Source organism: Hemicordylus capensis, chromosome 3 (assembly GCF_027244095.1).
Source record: "Hemicordylus capensis ecotype Gifberg chromosome 3, rHemCap1.1.pri, whole genome shotgun sequence".
Classification (NCBI taxonomy): Eukaryota; Metazoa; Chordata; class Lepidosauria; order Squamata; family Cordylidae; genus Hemicordylus; species Hemicordylus capensis.
In genome coordinates, this window is record NC_069659.1 from 287,373,127 (window position 1) to 287,391,489 (window position 18,363).

Consider the following 18,363-nt stretch of genomic DNA (forward strand, 5'->3'; position numbering starts at 1 on the left):
CACTGGAAAAATGCTGTGCTGGAGATGGATAGGGCCAGTTGCTCTCCGCCTGCTAAACAAAGATGAGCACAACTTTAAAAAGGTGCCTCTTTGCTCATTTAGCAGGGTGGTATACCACTTTAGTGTGGTATATCCACAGAACAGACTTCTGGGTCCCTTCAGAGGGTCTTTCAGGTGGACAGGCAGGCAGTAGATGTAGGGACACACACAGACACTTCTGCTCATCACTACCTCTGAAACAACGTGTTATCTTGCCTCACTCGCTGCTAGTGGCATGCTCCACCCCTTAACATTTGACTTGCCTAAACGCCCACCCTAGTCCCACTGTTAGTGCATGCCTTCCCAGACCCAGTCACGGATTATAGCTCCTCGATCCTAGACGTGGATGAAGTTAAGTAACTCAGGGGAGGGAAAGGCATTCTACACATTCCAAGGGGCACTCCGTTGTTTTGTTTTCCAGAATCTAACGGTGAATTCCTACACTGAATACAGTTTCTGAGACCGAGTCCTCGTACAATCTTAATCTCAGAGGAAATACTCCCCTAAAACCCAAGCCTACCTCCGCTTTCTTTTTGCACTCTCCCCATCATCACTTGCATACTTGCTGACCTGCTCACTAAGCCCCACCTTGTTCCCCGCAGGCATTTGTCCTACCACGCTATCTCGCCTCCAGACCGATTTATTCCGGCCTCCTCTACACCCGTTTCCCCGATCTCCCCCGCACATTCATGCCTACCTTCCACCGCTTCTCTGGCCGCGCTCTCCGGTTCCCAGCCCTGCAGCAGAGACCCAGGCGCACCAACATCAACATCAGCCCCTCCAGCCGCCATGATAATCACAGACTAGCGGGGGGGGCGCGCAAACCGCGCGTGCGCGTCGCCTCCATCACGTGTGAAAAGACAGGGGCAAACTTGCGTCGCCTTGTCATAGGCTTGCGGCTTGAGACAAGCAAAAATGCTGTAGTGGGTCCTAAAGCGGGGAAGTCCAAGAGCGGCAATGAGGAGGCCTGCCGGGGCAGGCCTTTAGACCAGGATAGAAGAAAGCCAAGTGTTTCTCCAACGAGTTGAGGGCAACTTTGGTCGGGTCCGATTTACTGGCAGTGAATGAAACAAGCACACATTTGGTTTCACGACACACAGTCCTTCTTTCCGCCGAAATAGATGTTGTTGAATTATGGTCAGGCCAGAGTTTAAAACACCCCAAGGCGTGGTATTATGAGAGGTAAACGGACGCTCCCGGAACTCGGCTGTGTGTGGTGTAAGCCAATTTGGATTTAAAATGCCACTCGCAGGCATATAAAGAATTCAGCTTACAGACAGTTGTATTTTGTTTTATATTAATTATGATGTCATTCAAATCATAATTTGTTTGGAGGTAAACTTTGTTTTTCAGTTACTCACTTTGCAGAGGATACAACTGACAACACTGGACAACTTCAAATTACTGTTTTGAGCGAGAATTTGAGCAAACACACACGAGGCGGCCCGTCCCATATGATCGGAAATATTGTCTTCGTGCAGTCGAAGCCTAAATTAGGGCAGTGGTTCTCAGACCATGATGTCCCCCTTCACCAGGAGTTGAAAGACACTTGGAAGAAGGTGTAAAACTGCAGGGCCGGAGAGGAACCCATAGCAGACAGATCCAGAAACATTTTTCTCCTAGAAGCTAGGATTTAGCATGGGGATTTAGGATTTAGCCACGCAAACTGCTGTATGGCAAGCAGAGAGAAACAGGGAACGCGGGAGTTTTGGTACACTTGAGTTCCTCCTCATTCCAGCTCCTTCCAGCTTAATGGAAAAGGAAGGTTTTGATGACGGATTTGAGGGAAGAAAGAAAGGGGACACCAATTACGTGTTTTGGATAGGAGCGAGAGAGTTCCACGCTTAAGCAAGGAGGGAGGCGCACTGGGGCTGCCACTGTCAGATGACTGCACCCGAATGCCGAGAACTCCCATACTAAACAACTGGTCCTTTACGCGTGTAGGTAAAAGGTAAAGTCGGTCAGTGTCGGCTCCTGGCGACCACAGAGCTTGTAGGTACGTGTATATTATTTATTTGTTTGTTTGTGGCTATTTATCCCGTTTTTCTACCTCCAAAACGGAGACGCTCAAGGCGGATTACATAACAGAGAAGGCATTTAAAATAGTAATACTCCATCAAAACAATAATGGATCTGCATCAGGTTGCTGGGCTGGTAGCCTCCGCGAGTCAGCTCGGGTGTACGACCGGCTGGCCATTGACGGTGGACCCTCTGGAAGTCTCGGGCTTTCCGACTGCTCTTGCAGTAAGGATTTGAGCTTTTCAGATCTGGCGACCCTCAATCCGCCCTGAGTTCGGGTTTCATGGGAACTTCGCTAGAAGAATTATGAGGGCGGGGGCTGGCAGGAAGCCCCAATCGCCTCCACTCAGGGCGGCTCGCACAGTTCAAGCTCGCCCACTCCGTCCCTGCGAGCTGTAGCCAGGCAGGGCCAGGGACAATCCTCTTCCTGGGGCTGGCAGAGAGAGGGCGGAGTAAAGGCCAGGCTCCTGCCGCCGAGTCACATGCTCACCTGGAGGAGGAGGAGCCCGAAGTGTCTCCCAGGGCCGGGGGACCCTCCCCGGCTCTCAGATCCCAGCTCTCGGCGGGGTAGCGGTGGCAGAAGCCACACCAGCGGCACCGAGGCTCGAGGAGGCTGGGCCTGCCTCAGCTGGATCCAACCTGATCAGAACCCGACCCTGATTAGCGCCTCCTGTTCCGGGAGGCACCAGACCAGACCCCGTCTTGTCTGGAGTGCGGAGGAGGAGGGAGACGCGCCGCAGAAAGTTTGCGTGCTCGTCCGGACGGCGGGTTGGGGATCCGGCCCCATGCGGAGCGGGAGAGCCCTGAGCCCGGCTCAGGCACACCGATCCCGCAGAATCGCAGCCTGGGACTACTGCCATGGGCAGCTGCGTGGGGAGACAACGCAGGGAGCGGCCGACCACCCCAGGGCACCCGCGCAAGAGAGCAGGTGAGCAGCATCGCAGAATGAGACCCCCTCCACGCCGCTGTCGCTGTTGTGGAGAGGAGGGGATCTGGGCCGCTGGGAAGACAAGCGAGATCTGGTCCCTGCCCTGCGACATCCCCCTCCCCCCCGCACCCAGGGCCCTTGCTGGAGAACGGTGGTTCCCTGTCTCTTCAGCCCCGCATCCCCACCCGAGCACCGAGAGGAGTATCAGGTCTGGGAATGGGATCTCACTGGCTTGTTATCCTGCCCAGGCTGAACTTGCCTTGATCTTTGAGGAGCGTCGGTGCGGGAGCTGTGACTCAGATCAGTGTGCTGGGGAGCGCAGGATTGCCTATATCTCCCCCCACCAAAAAAAATAAATAAAAAAAATAAAAAAATCCTGGAGAGGGGAGGTTCAGTTCTGGGGGATTTCAGTGACTGCCTGGGGTATGCATTTCCTCCGAGAGGCTGATATTGTTTGTGTGAATATATTGAAACCCTCCAGGAGCTATGCTAGTTTCTCCAGGTCCCTTCACTTTGTGCCTAAGAAGAGTGTGGGATGTCCCGGAAACTTGCCTGCCTGCTTTTATGTAAGAGCCGGTGCAGCCTGTCTCCTTAGATGTGCAGGCTGCTGTGTCTTCACCAACCTGGGAGTACCAGGTGCGTTCAGGGCTCCTTTGAGGCCAGCAGGCTTCCAGCCCAGGCTCTATCAAAATTCAATTTGGTTGGCAGACCACCAGAGTGATTTGGGGCTAGAGCCTGCCAGCGAAACTGACTGCTCCTTGCTGCCTAATCAGCAACTGGCAACATGTCTGACCTCTCAGGAGCAATATCCTCACAACAGTGCTAACTGCCCATTTGCTGCCTGTGAGACGAGAGCACGGCCTTCTTTAAAGCTAGAGTCAGAAATACTTATCCAGTTCCAGGTTCAAGGGCCCAGTAAATCGTCTGCAGGATGAGAAGAACTGAGCTGGCATTGACTTTGCAGCTTGTGTGTGTGCGCATGTGATCTGCTGTGGTATGGGCCTATGTGCAGAAGACCTGGCCTGACTCTTCTTAGTTCAGGTCAGTCGAGAGCATGATGGGTTCCCGCTCCAGACAGCTCAGATCAGGCTGACTCGGCTGGGGCTGCGTCAGTTGGATCAATAGCAGAAACAGCCTTAACCCAACAAGCTCATCAAAAATGCTTGACCTCAGCAGTGGCACATGCACATCAATGCAAGATTTTTTGGAGGCAGTGTCAGAGAGCAGTCCTGACTTTTCATCAAGGCCTCTGTGGTCATGAGAGGATCTAAGTCGTCATTTCTGTGTTTGGCTTCTTGGATTATGGTGGTTCTTAAACCTACAGATCATCTAGTGGTCATGTGCTTGTTCTGTCAAACTGATAGCTGAGATTTCCTCACTTGAGGGATGATGCTAGAGCTAGATGTTAGAGCTGGGTAGAAAAGAAGAAGCACCCTGGCCAGAGAGTCTTGCTGCCTTTAGGAGACTCTGTTCCCCTTATTTCAGGGAGCTGCACTGAGAGAAGAGTTATTGTGGGGCTTCAAGGCAGTAGCATTATGCATGCTCTTTTGCTTTCACACAGAAACTTGTCCTGAAGAGCCCCTCTAAGGCCTCCGGCTGCAGATACACTGGTACTAGAAACCTTTGGCAGTGCACGCAAGCCCAATTCAGACATTATGTTGTACGAGTCTACAGATGTCTGTACACTTGTACATGTATTTGTGGGAATGACTGTATCTGCATTCAGCATAACATCATGTAAATGACCGTACCTATGTACAGATCTGAACCAGTGTACACTGTACACTTGTACGAGTGTTAAACATAATGTGTGAGTGGGCCTGCAGTCTACTCTGAGTCATAACATCTTACATGTTCTGTCATTGGAAAAGGAGCAGGATCGAGCCTATGGTACACTGGGAGCACCTCACTGCATGCTTTAGTTAGGTCTCCAGAAGAGCTTTATAGGGGCGTGCACAGAACCGGTTCCATGCACACCCGAGGGACTGGGGGGTGATTTTAAGGCACGGGGAGGGTGCTCTTACCTCCCCCGCTGCGTTTCCCCCTCTGGCATTGCTTTTTAAAAAATGTTGGCTCAGGACATCTGTATATCCTCTTGCCGGCCTGGTCAGTGTAAAACTGGAAGTGGCAGGCGTGTGTGTGCGCTGTGCCTTTGTGTGGTGGGCGCCCGTGCGCCCGCCACTTCCAGTTTTACTCTAACTAGGGCGGCAAGAGGGTATACAGCTGCCCTGCGCCAGCATTTATTTAAGCAGTGCCTGCACCGGAGAAGGAAACACGGTGGGGGAGGTAAGATCACCCTCCCCGTGCCTTAAAGTCGCCCCCATGTTCAAACTGGTTCAAATGTGGGGGTTCTGAACCTGTTCGGTGTTCCTTGAATGGACTACTGAACAGGTTCGTGCACACCCCTAGAGCTTTATCCCATTTGTAGTGTGGTTTCTGCCAGGGAGTACAAGGCAGAAAACCAGCAAAGGACTATGGTGTTTGAAGTTCTTACTTCATACATCTTTTAGTAGGTTGTTGTCTATGAAAGCTCACCCCAGAATAAACCTGTCTCTTAAATGCACAGCACTTTTTAAAAAAATCTCCTTGGTGCTACAGACCAAGGTGCTTCCAGCAATTCTGCTAGAGTTTATTGCTTAGAAGACTTAAGCATTTCCTTTTAAACCAAAAGTAAACACTTGGCACCATCTGCAAATCTTGCTTGGCTAACTACTGTGAGCAGGAAGGCCTAACTGCCCTTGCAGAGCACACAGTAATATCTATTGCTGTTGTGCAGGATTGTGAGAACGTAATGCTTTGTTTCATGCTGGGGAGAGGATATAGGATTTTGTTGGTCTGACATCTGATAGAGCGGAGAGGTGGCAAGAGGACCCTCTTGTGAAATGATGCACTCTTCCCAAAGAGTGGGGGGCTCATGCATCAAATCCTTTTATTTAAAAAGATAATTTTTGTAAGCTTGTCAGACTTCCACTTTCTTTAGGAGATAAACCATCTTTCTTTCCCATTTGAAATCTGGAGCTGCTCTCTGAGGCTTTGAAGTGCTGTTTACCTTAAGTGCTTATGAAAAGTTAGGCTGGCCTTCCTGGTGATGTATAGCTGGCATTTTGCAAACGCAGGCAGAGTGAGCTCAGCTGAGTCTTCAAGAAACAGTCCAAACACGTCCCTGCTACTGCTCGGCTAAAAGTGTCCACTGGAAATGGCCCAGTCAAATGCAAACCATTGCCCCATCACTACTGGGTTCTTGCTTAGTGCTGGCCTAAGCAAGTGTGGACTTGTACAATATTTGGAGAAGGGGGTGAGTTATACTGAAAAATCAGAGGCTGACAGGGAAGAATAGGAACCTATCTGCATTGTATCAAGTCAGAGCATTGGTCCATTTAGCTCAGTATTGCCTACACTGATAGCAGCAGCTCCCTAAGTTTTCAGGCAGGAGTCTTTCTGGAGATGCCAGAGAGGGAACTTCGGACCTTCTGCATGCAAGTACGCAGATGCTCTTTCCACTGAGCTATGGCCCCACCCTCTAAGGAGGATATCTTACAGCACTCACATGTAGTCACCCATCGACTTGCAAACCAGGGCAGACCCTACTTAGCAAAGGCAACAATTGGTACTCCCTACCACAAGACCAGCTCTCCTCCAGCATAGATGCCAACCTAGAAGGTGCTCCTTCATTAGGGATGTGGAGAGTTAGTACCCTGATTGTTTAAGGGTATTGCATATTGCCTGGGACTCTAGGAAGGATTAGATCTTAGCTTTGATTCCTTCACTGAATTCCAGCACAAGATTTTTTTTAAAAAAAATCTCTATGTCATAGTGTCAACTTAAAAGCTATTATCTTGGCTTCCGGTCCTAAATTATGGGTCCAGTTCTGTTAGTCAGTCACTGTGCTCCACCCCAGAGGTGACTACATGTGCATAATGGGTGGAGTGATACTCGTGTGTCTCCGTGTTCCAACTTTCTGAGGCTTGGGCTGTTTTGGACATTATGTTCTTGCAGATGCAGGATTCATTGTCATGTCTGCGTGCATGAGTAAATGTAAAATGGTAATTGCTAACATATGGATCTGATTTGCTGATAGGCCTATGAAATCCCATGATGGTTTTGGAATTCTAGATTTCACAGGTCTGTTGATGAGTCAGGCCCATATGTTATCAATTTACACACTGCATGTGGCCATGTATGCACATGAAAGTGCTACAGTGACTCCTACATATGCCCCAAAACAGAGTGTGTGAACCCACCTTTGAAGAACCTCATTAGCTGGTTTTGTTGCCATCCTGTGTGATTGATTGTCTTTTTCTTTTGCTATAAGTAATGTGATTCCAGAGACTGTGATAACCAGAAACTGGCCCCACCAAAGTACTGCAGGTCTGACTCATGCCTCTCTTCTGTTGGTGCAGCCACTGATTGCAATTGCCCGTGTTGCTCCCAGCAATAATTACTGTTTGTAGGAGGCAGAAAAAGAGAAACAGGAAGTGGGGAGGGGTGTGTAAGTGGGTTGAGAGCAGGACTTGGAGGCTACACCTTTCTAGGGAGGAGGCTGACTGCATCTGATCCATAAAGGACACACAGCAAGGATTGCATATCACTTGTGAGAGGAGAAAGGTCTCCCTTGTTATTTCTTCCACCGTGACAGTACTGTGCTTGATAATGACTGGTAGAGAAGGAAAAAATAGCATCTTGGGTTTGGTGAGACCGGACTTAGTGAGAACATCCCAGTTCTAGTGTCTCCCAACACAGCATTTATCGGGACTTCATATCTAAGAAAAGTAGTTTCAGCAATATATACTCTGCTTTTGTAAGCAGACTGGCAAGATGTGTGGTGCCGGTTGGTCTTGTGTACCTTAGGGCAGTATTTCTTGAATGGCATGAAATTGCCATTGCCTGAATGTACTAGATCTTCCACTCATGTGCATGTACACTCACACACCTCTAATCAGCTCCAATTCAGAGAAGGCTAATTGCACTTCAGTCCTATATTGGGACTGAAGCAGAGCTAACTTTCTCTGGATTGGGGCATGTAATATAGTTACTCAGTTGCTATACCATCTGAGTAGCTTCTTTCTCACCTGCTCAGAACCCATACCGTTCTCAAGCATCTTCACCCTATTGCCCAACTCCTACTTTCCCCCCAACAGACTCCAACACACCATTGCCTAGTGTCATTGTCTCCTGCCTGAAATACCTGGGCCCACATTTGTCAGGGACTTGTGGCCTTATTCCCTGCGGGGAGTCTGTCTGTCTGTCTATCTTACCCCTTCTAACTGGGCAAAGAGATGCCCCTCAAAGTGATGATTCTTTTTATATTAAGGGGGAAAGCAACTAGCCCTATTCAACCCCAGCACAGCATCCTTCCAGGTTGCATTTCCTTTTAGACTGTGAGCCCTTTCAGGACAGGGAACCATTTTATTCTGTTTTCTTTCACTTGGGCAACTTTTGTTGTTGTTGAAAGGTGGCATATAAATAGTAGCAGTAGTAATATTCTTTCTTTCTTTCTTTCTTAGAACATTTTCTATCCCAGAGCTTGACAATTCTCAGGCACCAGCTCTCCATGGCACTTGAAAATCTGAGTGTGTTGCTTGAGCCAGGCAGTGGATAGATGCAACCAGGAGACGGAGTGAGCAAGCAAGGTTGGCGGGGGGGGGGGGACTTGCTCTTGTCTCCTTGTACATCACCTGCTTATGCCAGACGGATGCAACCAGAAAGAGAGAGCTCAACCCACTCCCACTTTGCTTGCTTGCTCCCTTCTCTTCCTGGTGGCATCTGTCTGGCTCAGGCAGGTGATAGACTGATATGAGCGGCAGGCAGAGTGAGCAAGCAAGTTGGGGTGTCTTTACACTCTGCCCATGGAGCAGCGGGCATGGCTGGCAGCAAGTGATGAATCTGCCTCCTTATGGAGCAGAGGACAGCCTGCTCTTAAATGGTTGGGCTGGCTCCTAGTGCCAAAGAGAAATGGCCAAGGCCTGTGGCTTCACAAGGCAACAGTGATTTTAACTAGAAAAGTGCTGGACTAGGACCGGGGAGACTCCAGTTCAAATGCCCATTTAGCCATGATACTTGCTGGGTGACTCTGGGCCAGTCACTTCTCTCTCAGCCTAACCTACTTCACAGGGTTGTTATGAGGAGAAACTTAAGTATGTAGTACACCGCTCTGGGCTCCTTGGAGGAAGAGCGGGATATAAAATGTAAAAAATAAAATAAAAAATGAAATAAACATTAAAGCAATTAAACAAACAGATGTGGATAATTTTGTGCAGCCGCAAGTGAAAAAAGAACTGTACACCAACAGAATAAATAATAAACCCTTACACAAAGCTCAGCTAAAAGCTTTTAAGAAAGAATTCAGTTAAAAGCTTTATGGGAGAGGAATATCTTCACAGCCTTTTGTAAACAGTCGGAGAGAAAGTTAGACAGATAACTTTGGGGAGAGAGTTCCACAACTGCAGGACTACTACAGAGAAAACGCTGACTGACTTCCTGATTAAATTTACTCAAGGAGGTCCTGTTGATATTTAAAGGACAAGTTAGGCATAGCTTGTTAGGTAATGTTGCTAGCGAGAGTAACCCTGTAAAGTTAGACATACCTAGGGGGTTGTGGGCGGGGCAGAGAGAGCTTAACTGAAAAAGGCAACTGCGGAACAAAATGATGTTAATGGGGAGGGCAGCACTCTTGGGTGCCTACGGCTGGCCTGATGGAAAAATGAAGTTCTTCTCTCTGCTTCCCTTTCTCCTCCGTGCTAAGACTGAGATTGTTGAATGCTTCTTGATTAGTAGATAAAGCACTGTAGGAAAAGAGGGCTACAGATGCACAGGTGTAGAATATTTGTTTAATGCATATGCTTATCAACTAGAGAAGACAGACCACAATTTCTAAAAAAATAAAAAAAAAGGTTTCATCATGTTGTTTTTGCTTTCACTTCCTCTGCAGCTGTACTCTCTACTTGCCCTTCTTCTGCTGATGCCATTGGTTAATCTGCTGTGATGTCACAGTAGGCCTATTTTGGCAGGGAAGTCATGACCTCTCTGGCTTCCATTGGCTTTGATGTTACAGTGAGGCTGGACTCCTGTGGCTGAGTGTTTGGGGAGCCCTAGTGGCACAGCAGGGAAATGCTTGACTAACAAGCAGAAGGTTGCCAGTTCAAATACCCGCTGGTACTATGTCGGGCAGCAGTGATATAGGAAGATACTGAAAGGCATTATCTCACACTGAGCGGGAGGAGGCAATGGTAAACCCCTCCTGTATTCTACCAAAGAAAACCACAGGGCTCTGTGGGTGCTAGGAGTCGAAATCGACTTGATGGCACACTTTACCTTTACCTTTAAGCTTTTAGAATCTGAATTCTGGACTATTTAGCATCCTATTTGAAATTAAGGCTGAAATCCTGTGTTCACTTACCTGGGAGTAAGCCCAGTTGAACACAGTGGGATACTTCAGAGTAAACTTGCATAAAATTGCTCTGTAAACTTCTCTTCTGTGGCAGTGGCCTCCTCTGTGGCAGAGAGAGGAGAGCTAGTCTTGTGGTAGCAAGCATGACTTGTCCCCCTAGTTAAGCAGGGTCCGCCCTGGTTGCATTTGAATGGGACACCACATGTGAGCAATGTAAGATATTCCCCTCAAAGGATGGAGCTGCTCTGGGAAGAGCAGAAGGTTCCAAGTTCCCTCTCTGGCTTCTCTAAGATAGGGCTGAGAGAGATTTCTGCCTGCAACAACCTTGGAGAAGCCGCTGCCGGTCTGTGTAGACAATACTGAGATAGATAGATCAAGGGTCTAACTCAGTATTCGGCAGCTTCCTATGTTCCTATGTATATCAGTTGAACTGTCTCAGACAGTTCTTGAATTATGGGACGAACAGGGAAGAGGCTTAATGAAATCCATAAGGTCCACCACTGATTCCTCCTGATGATATCCAAATCATGGGCCTCTCTGCAGCCTTCTGAAAACAATAGCTAAGGAATTTGGCACAACAGGTAAGGAGGTTGACCCCCTCCTCTTCCCGCCTCCCATAATTTAAGCACTGGCCTTGGAGCCTTTTTGTCAGAGAGGCAGACAACAGTTTTGGCTTATAAGGTGGAGAAAACTGGACACTTCCTCGATGTTCTAGAGTATTTTAGAACAGTGGGCACCGTAACAGCCCTCCCAGCACAATGGACTAGAAGCCTTCCCTGAACCAGCTGAAACAATGGCGGCAACATTGTGCCAGTTGATATAGTCATATTGACATGGCACAGATCTGGGGTGAGTTGGTGTGCTGGAGCACCTTCTGTCCACCGTTGTCCTTGCTCTTTGTTTGTGAATGGGTACTGGTTGATGCATCCTACAAATACCTCTCATTCTCTTCTCTTTGCACACCGTACAATTATTCCCATTAGGCTGGACCTGCTATCTCCGTGCAGCAGCTCCTCACCTCTAGCAGCCCTCAATTAGTGCCCAGCCCCCAGTCCTGGTTGTTTGTTTTGCTTAGGAGGTGTTGCCCAAGTGCCTCCCTGCGGAGCAACTAAGGTGGAGTTCACACTCGGGAGCCTCCTTTAAGACTGTGCTGCTTGAAGGTGTGGTATCCCCAGTTAGTTGCCCTTAGTTAGAGCCAGGAGAGGTGTTCTGGTTGCCTATTTACCGATCTAGGGTACCTTATTCCAGTACCTGTGGTGAGATCCTGTTTTTGAGACATCCGGCCTGTCACATCCCCAGTGCTGGTGGGAAAGGAGATTGTCTATTGCTGAGTCCCCTCTAAGCTGACCAGATGCAGTCAGTGGAGGTTTCTGCAACTTTAATGGTTGTATAGAAGTGGGGATTTTCACAGATGCCGCTTGCCATGCCATAGTGCAGCAGGATTGGGCAAAGCTCTGCATGTCAAATTTCCCATGACTACACAACTCTTCAAGGTTCCAAAACCCTGACCTGACCTCTCATCTGGTCACCCTTGCTGCTTCACAAACCCTGGTCATCAGCTAGACGGAGAGCCCTGGCTTGTCAGTCATAAAGCTCCTCTCTCCTAAGCCACATGGCCCCTCCCCACAGCACAGAGCCAGGCGCCACAGGGGATGCCGTGCCAGCAAGACTTCTGTTGATGTGGCTTTTGCAGCAGACTGCTTTTTCCCCCTCCTGCTCTTGAGCCCTGGAGCCAGTTCTGCAAGGCTGGTGCTGGGAGTGTGCTCCAGCTTTGCCCGGTTCAGACCAGAGGCAGTTCTTGGTGTGAGGGGGAAAGGGATTGTCCTTTATGACACAACCCAGCATGGCTCGGATACCAGCACAGCTGGGCTCCGCATTTTCCAATGCTATGTGTAACATTCTTCAGTGTGCAGGGCTGTTCTTGGCTAACTCTGCATGCATTCACCAGTTGTGCTGGTGATTCCCTTCGGAAAATGCTGATCCCTTCTGCTTCACTCCAAATGCCTCTTTTGTGCAAAGGCAGTTTGTTTTCCAAGAATTTGTGCAGGGCAAAAGGGAGAGTGGGCACAGCTGAGCCTGAACGACATGCCCAGGCAAAGTACTGTGGAGCAGTGTTTTTGTGACATATGTAGCACTTTGCTTCCAGCAGAACAAAAAGCCAAATGCTATACACATGATTCCCTTGGGAGCTACAGACACTATACTTATACCATGCTGTCCCCAAGTGACTTCTCCTAGGAGTGCAGTACCCCAGCCTCTTCTGTGCCTGTTGTGTTGCTTATTAATTGATGTTGCTATGGTTTATGTGTGCTTACACATTGCATTCGTGCTATGCAGTGTTAGCCTTTTAGCAATCTGGTGCCCTAGACAAAGTGTGCAAATGTTCAGGATCCTGGGCTCCTGCTAGCCCCTCCTCACCTGAGTCTGGGGCCAGTTCTGGTAGTAGCTCCTTCACACACCACCAGTGTTTCCTCTAGCAAGGATTTCCAGATGTTGTTGACTACAACTCCCATAACCCCCAGCCAAAGGCCATTGCAGCTAGGGATGCTGGGAGCTGTAGTAAACAACATCTGGGAATCCCTGTTAGAGGGGAACAGTGCACACCACTCATTCCCATAGTCATGCTAGCAGCATTTTGCTGAGTAAGGAGGTTCCTATATTGCTCCTCCCGTTCTATCTTTCTTACTCCCTGGCTCCATATGGATTGCTACTATCTGCATGCTGCACATCCAGCTCTGAGTTCCCCGTGCCCCCTCCTTTTGGTGCAGGGATTGTTTCCTCCCTTTAGCATTTGGGCCTCTTTCCATTCTTCACCCTAGAAGACAACAGGCGTAGCACTTTAGAGCTGGAGTAGTTGTTTAATGAGGTGGGGTGAATCTGTCACCTTAAAGGCAGGCCCCTCACTGCTGGCATCACCTAACCTGCCGGCTGCCAGCCCCTCCTCCTCTCGCTGCCCCTCTTTCCCCCTCTTCCCTCTCTCAGGGCGCACTCTGCCTGCCTACCACCTCTGCTCCTGCAGCAGCGACCAGCTTCTCCATTGCTGTCTCCTCCTAGAAGAGGAAACAAGTGCTGTGTATCGCCCCAGCATAGCACTCCTCTCCTCCATCTTTTCTTCCTGGAGATTGACAGGAGTCTGTTGCTGCTGCAGGAATCATGGAAATATATATGGGGGAGTGGTACTACCATAAATAATACAACATCAAATACCACTAAATAAACATAATATAAACTATTTATATAACAAGAAATACAGCAACTCTCCACAATGCGAATGATATATTCCCAATACAACAAAATAAATGTATATTACACACACACACACACACACACACACACACACACACAGTATATTTCAACAAGATTAACAAGATTTCGCAATAAATCCTTGTTTCACAAATGCTTCATCAGAAATCCTTATTTATAACCGTAAGTATATAAACAGTTTCTCAGAGACAGAGTCTTCACTCTGGTTGCCGTGAGGATTCCTTATTAATCTTGTTGAAATATACTTATTATATATATGTAATATACATTTATTTTGTTGTATTGGGAATACATCATTCGCATTGTGGAGAGTTGTATTTCTTGTTATATAAATAGTTTACGTTATGTTTATTTAGTGGTATTTGATTTTGTATTATTGCTGCAGGAATCATGGCAGCAGTGGCAGAGGCCAGGTGGGCACAGTGTATGCTAGGAAGCGGCAGTGGAGGGAGAGAGGGGTGGTGACCCAAGGCAGGGGGCTGTCCTGGCAGGGAGGAAATGTCGAATTCAGGCAGCATTTTGTGGCTTGCCTGCGGTGCCCAAATATTTGGGCTGTTCCTGCCTTAGAACATTCAGAATTTTCCACATGCATCTCATCAAGGCACCAGGTAAGGAAAGGGTGTCTTTATGTGCAGCCAGCTGCCATCTTAGGCCTCTAGTCACCCACAAGAGATTCCAGCATTGGCTTTGGGTGATGATGTGGGCTGAGTGCTGAATAAGTAAAGAGTATGTTGCATGATGAATGCTTAGTTGCTTTGGGCTGGGCTGGGCTGAAATGTGTTTTGCCTCTTCTCCCACCCACCCCACCCCCAGATCTTTGTGACCTTGGTGTGTTACAGATGGTTCCTGTTCTATATTGTCACCTTCCTGATTCAAAAATTTCAGCTGGATCCAGCATGTGCTCATTTCCTTCAGTAGTCCCATCTTTCTTCTGGGTACTTTTCTCCAGGCTGGCTTGGGCTGTGTGTGTGCACATGCGTGCATGCTGAAATTCAGTTTAAATATTTTCATTGACATAGCAAAAGTATACAGATGTTTCCAAGATAATTAGGAATGACATATCCTTCTGTTTCTGCCAAGAAGAGGAAGTAGATTCCATCTGACTCAGAAGATGCACGGATTCCGTTGCTGGAATCTGAGTTCTTTATGTCCTTTGTTCAGATTTGGCTACATGTTCAGTCTTCAGTTTCAAGGGGAAAGTTGTGTTAGTCTTTTGTAACAAAAACCACCAAGAGTCCTGTTTGTGATCATTACAAACATAGTTGGTGAGAATCTGCTTCAGTTCTGCACATTTTATTGTTGCATTTGGCAGGCAAGGCTATTTAAATGGTTTTGGCCTGAGCCTCATAGCAATCCAATGTGCTATAGTCATTCATTTCTTCTCAGTGAATTGTCTATTGTTTTCGCTCTTGATCTACTGCACACAGAGAGACTTTTACAAAGAAGCACATCCTCAAAACACACACACACCTCCAACAGAACCTTACTGTGCCTTGTTTCTTGCTTACTTGTCACCTTCACACAATGATCCTAAACCCCCAATATAACACTTGTTCTAATATATAATTATGATCGAGTACTTTGTTCTTCATAAGACTCACACAGCACAGCTGATGTAGTCGGCTGTTCCTTCCTATCCCCAAAAACTATCTGAAGCCATTATTATGATTATCATATGCTGTGGTGAAACCAGTCTAACAACTTGAAATGTGGCTTCCCCGCAGTCAGCTGCTGTGCTTGACGTAAGATCCCTTTGTCCATTGTGAACATTCCTAGATATTCCCAAACTCTGCTTTTCTATATATTTACTTTTGGGTTAATATTCCCTCCATTCTCCAGCTTTTGGAATTATAGCTCCTTGGAATCTGGGTGACTTAACACACATACCATCATTTGTTTTTGCACAACAAGGCGTACCATTTTAACGTCATACTTCAAATAATACAGAGCTTCACTTGTTCCTTGGACAGTATATAATTATGTCCATAATTTTGGTCTTGTTTGTTAAACCCAGACCAGGTGTTAATGTCAGTCCTAAATGCCCTCGGTATTAACAGGATGTATCAGGCTTAGGAGTGCTGGGTTTGAAACATGGCCAGGATGGGCCTGCCTGCTTCCATGCTGGCATGTTGCAGTCACAATACACTTGCTGCCTAAAAGGATAGCCTCCCAGCTGGAGAGCTGGAGATTACGTTTCTGACAAATAAAGGAGAAAAAGATACCCAAGAGGAGATCTGGAGTATAGCTGGATTTGGCAGAGTAGGAGGGGAGCATGACCCATTGTTTCCTGGGGAGGGGGACAGCTGGCTTGCAGAATGTAGGGGAGGGGTCGGAGGCAGTCCTTCCCTATCTGACCTGGAGGAGGAGGAAATCTTGGGAGAGGGCACAGGGGCTGACTCAGATCAACATATGACAAATAGGGATCAGATTCTGATGCATGTTAGTCAACAACTGAAGAAGAAGAAGAAGAAATAATATGGCACAGCACCAAGTCAAGGTTGGAACATGGAGCGATGTATTGCCCCAACCCCACTGGTATGAAGCAAGATGTAGCTGGCAGCAAGGTGACAAGGTATTTAGCAACTAGGCAGTCAGGTGGAAAGGCGGCCAGCTGTAAGACAGGCTGCGGGCTCACCAGGTGACACAGTTAGTGGAACTGTTGCACCAGCAACTGAGGGTTTGTTTGTTTTTGTTTTGCATTTACATCCCACTTTTCCTCCAGGGAGCCCAGAGTGGTGTACATGGTTATGTTTGTCCTCACAACAACTCTGGGGGGGTAGGTTAGGCTGAAAGGCATGAGGCTGGCCCCTGGTCCTAGTCTATGTCATGCTGAGCCTGGAGGACTCAGGACTTGACGAGGCTGGAGGAAGCAGGAGCACATCTTTTATGCTATCTTCTACACAATTGTGGTGTCAGGAATGACTAGTTTATCTTGTTCTGTGGTTGGTTTGTTGTGTGTAAGGTTGCATAAGACACAAGAAATGGGACAGCAGGGCAAGGTGATTAGAAGCAGTGCTGTAACTGGGTGGCCTTGGCAGTGGCATCAATAAATAGCAGCAGCTTAGCACTTGCTACCTGAGGTGGATAACCTGGTAGTGAGTGACTGCTGTAACAGGGCTGCTCTCTCTTTATCCCCTGTGGTCAAAGATCCACAGGTTGGAAGTAGATGTTTCAGAGCAATTGATGCAAGCTCTCTAGCTCGATCCAGGCATCGATCCAAGGGGTGCACAGAATTCACATGCTTGGAAGCCCCACCCTGTGCTGACGCACTTTGAAACCCCACCCCCTGCTCTCCATATTTACAGTGTTTGTCTAAAGATAGGATAGGATTTACAAGCATGCTTTCTATATCACCTGAACAGGGCTTATCTTCTGCCTCATTCTGGCCTAGAGCTGTGAATCTGTTTCAAGAAGGCCAGAGGTGGGGTTGCTAGGATTGGGAGTATGCTAGATTTTAGCCTAGAAACTGTCTTAGCAGCTTGTCTGAAAGAAACAAGGCCTGAGACCAGGTCAAACTAGTTCTGTTCCTTTTAGGGGCGATCTGATCTTATTCTACTTCATCTATTTTTCAGTGTATATTCTGCCTTTTGTCAGAGATTCCAAGGCGGCTTATGATAAAATCTAAAACACAATGATGAAACATATTAAAAACACAATTAAAAAAGAGGAATACCAGTGGCAGGAATACAACAATTGGCAGCCCCCACATCACACAGTATATGCCAGCTGGAATAGTTTTAAAAGCCATCTTAAAAACAGGAAGGGTTGGGTTAGCTCAGACTCCCAGAGGAAGAGTATTCTTGAGCTTGGGGGCAGCCACTGAAGAGACCCCGTATGTACGTCAGCCAGTAGCAGCACTCAAAGCTGAGATGCTCCTGGACATTTTAACGAATGGACAGAATCCCGTGGGAGGAGAAACAGTGGCCCTTCCAGTACTCAGGACCTTAACTGTGTAAGGTTTTAGATAATGGCCAGCCCTTTGCATTGAACCTGGGAATAGTTGGAGACATTGCCAGGTGCAGACTTGGATATTCTGCCTGTTACTTTAAGAGCTCAGAGGTAGCAACAGAGTACGCTGCAGCAACATAGCACTTCCCAGGAAAGTGGACCTTTGCTTCTCATGAGCACTCTCTCATTGTCTGCGTTCTCTTAAAGTGATAGGCAGAATGCCTGGGTTTGGACTTGATAGCCCTAAGGGTTGTCCCTAATTAGTGGCTGACTGGCAGGAAGATAAGTACACATATGCTGGTGCTGGCTTGTAGAATGGGGAGCTTGCCAGCTCTGAAAGTACCTCTTCCATCAAAGTCTGTTTCCTCTCCAGGCTGATCTGCCTGCCTGGCTTCCCAGGAGTCACACTAATGGCATTTCATGTCTATCAAGGTGGCTGCTGCCTCTTCCCCTGCCCAGTACTGAGCCAATTGTTCCAGAGCTAATCTAGTTGAGAAGCTTAACTTAGCTGAGAGTGGGGAGAAGGCAGGAGACCCTTCCAATGGCTTGTTAACACCAGCAGCTCTCTCTGGACAGCAAGAATTTAGAGTGTGAGTGGGTTTCTATTGCTTCTGCATCAAAAGGAGCCTGAATGGGGCTGTTTGAGCTTAGGGCTGAGTAGCACCTGCTGGGCCTTGCTTGCCCCATCCCTCATTCCAGGGGCTGCCACCTAGAAATCCCATATAACTAATTTTAAACTGGCCTGACAAATTCTCTTGCCATTTGCCCAATTTCAGTT

At 47.9% G+C, this 18,363-nt stretch overlaps 2 protein-coding genes across 7 annotated transcripts in view; one reads left to right on the forward strand and one right to left on the reverse strand.

Moving 5' to 3' along the window:
- The window catches only part of MMS19 (MMS19 homolog, cytosolic iron-sulfur assembly component), a 37,806-nt gene extending 35,121 nt beyond the window's left edge, over nucleotides 1-2,685 (reverse strand). For 3 of the 5 annotated variants that reach the window (XM_053312468.1, XM_053312467.1, XM_053312466.1), the window contains exon 1: nucleotides 737-879. In XM_053312468.1, the coding sequence (XP_053168443.1) occupies nucleotides 737-830 (94 nt within the window). In that variant the 5' untranslated portion in view covers nucleotides 831-879. Of the gene's footprint in view, nucleotides 1-559; nucleotides 615-736; nucleotides 880-2,548 lie in introns of those variants that run through there. The other 2 variants (XM_053312471.1, XM_053312470.1) reach the window with 2 other exon arrangements.
- Nucleotides 906-18,363, forward strand: part of UBTD1 (ubiquitin domain containing 1) — a 29,443-nt gene continuing 11,985 nt past the window's right edge. Inside the window, exon 1 of one of the 2 annotated variants that reach the window (XM_053312490.1) lies at nucleotides 906-2,035. Coding sequence is in view for 1 of the 2 variants with exons in the window: in XM_053312489.1 (XP_053168464.1) it covers nucleotides 2,917-2,986 (70 nt within the window). In the remaining variant the exon portion in view is untranslated. Of the gene's footprint in view, nucleotides 2,036-2,728; nucleotides 2,987-18,363 lie in introns of those variants that run through there. The other variant, XM_053312489.1, reaches the window with a different exon arrangement.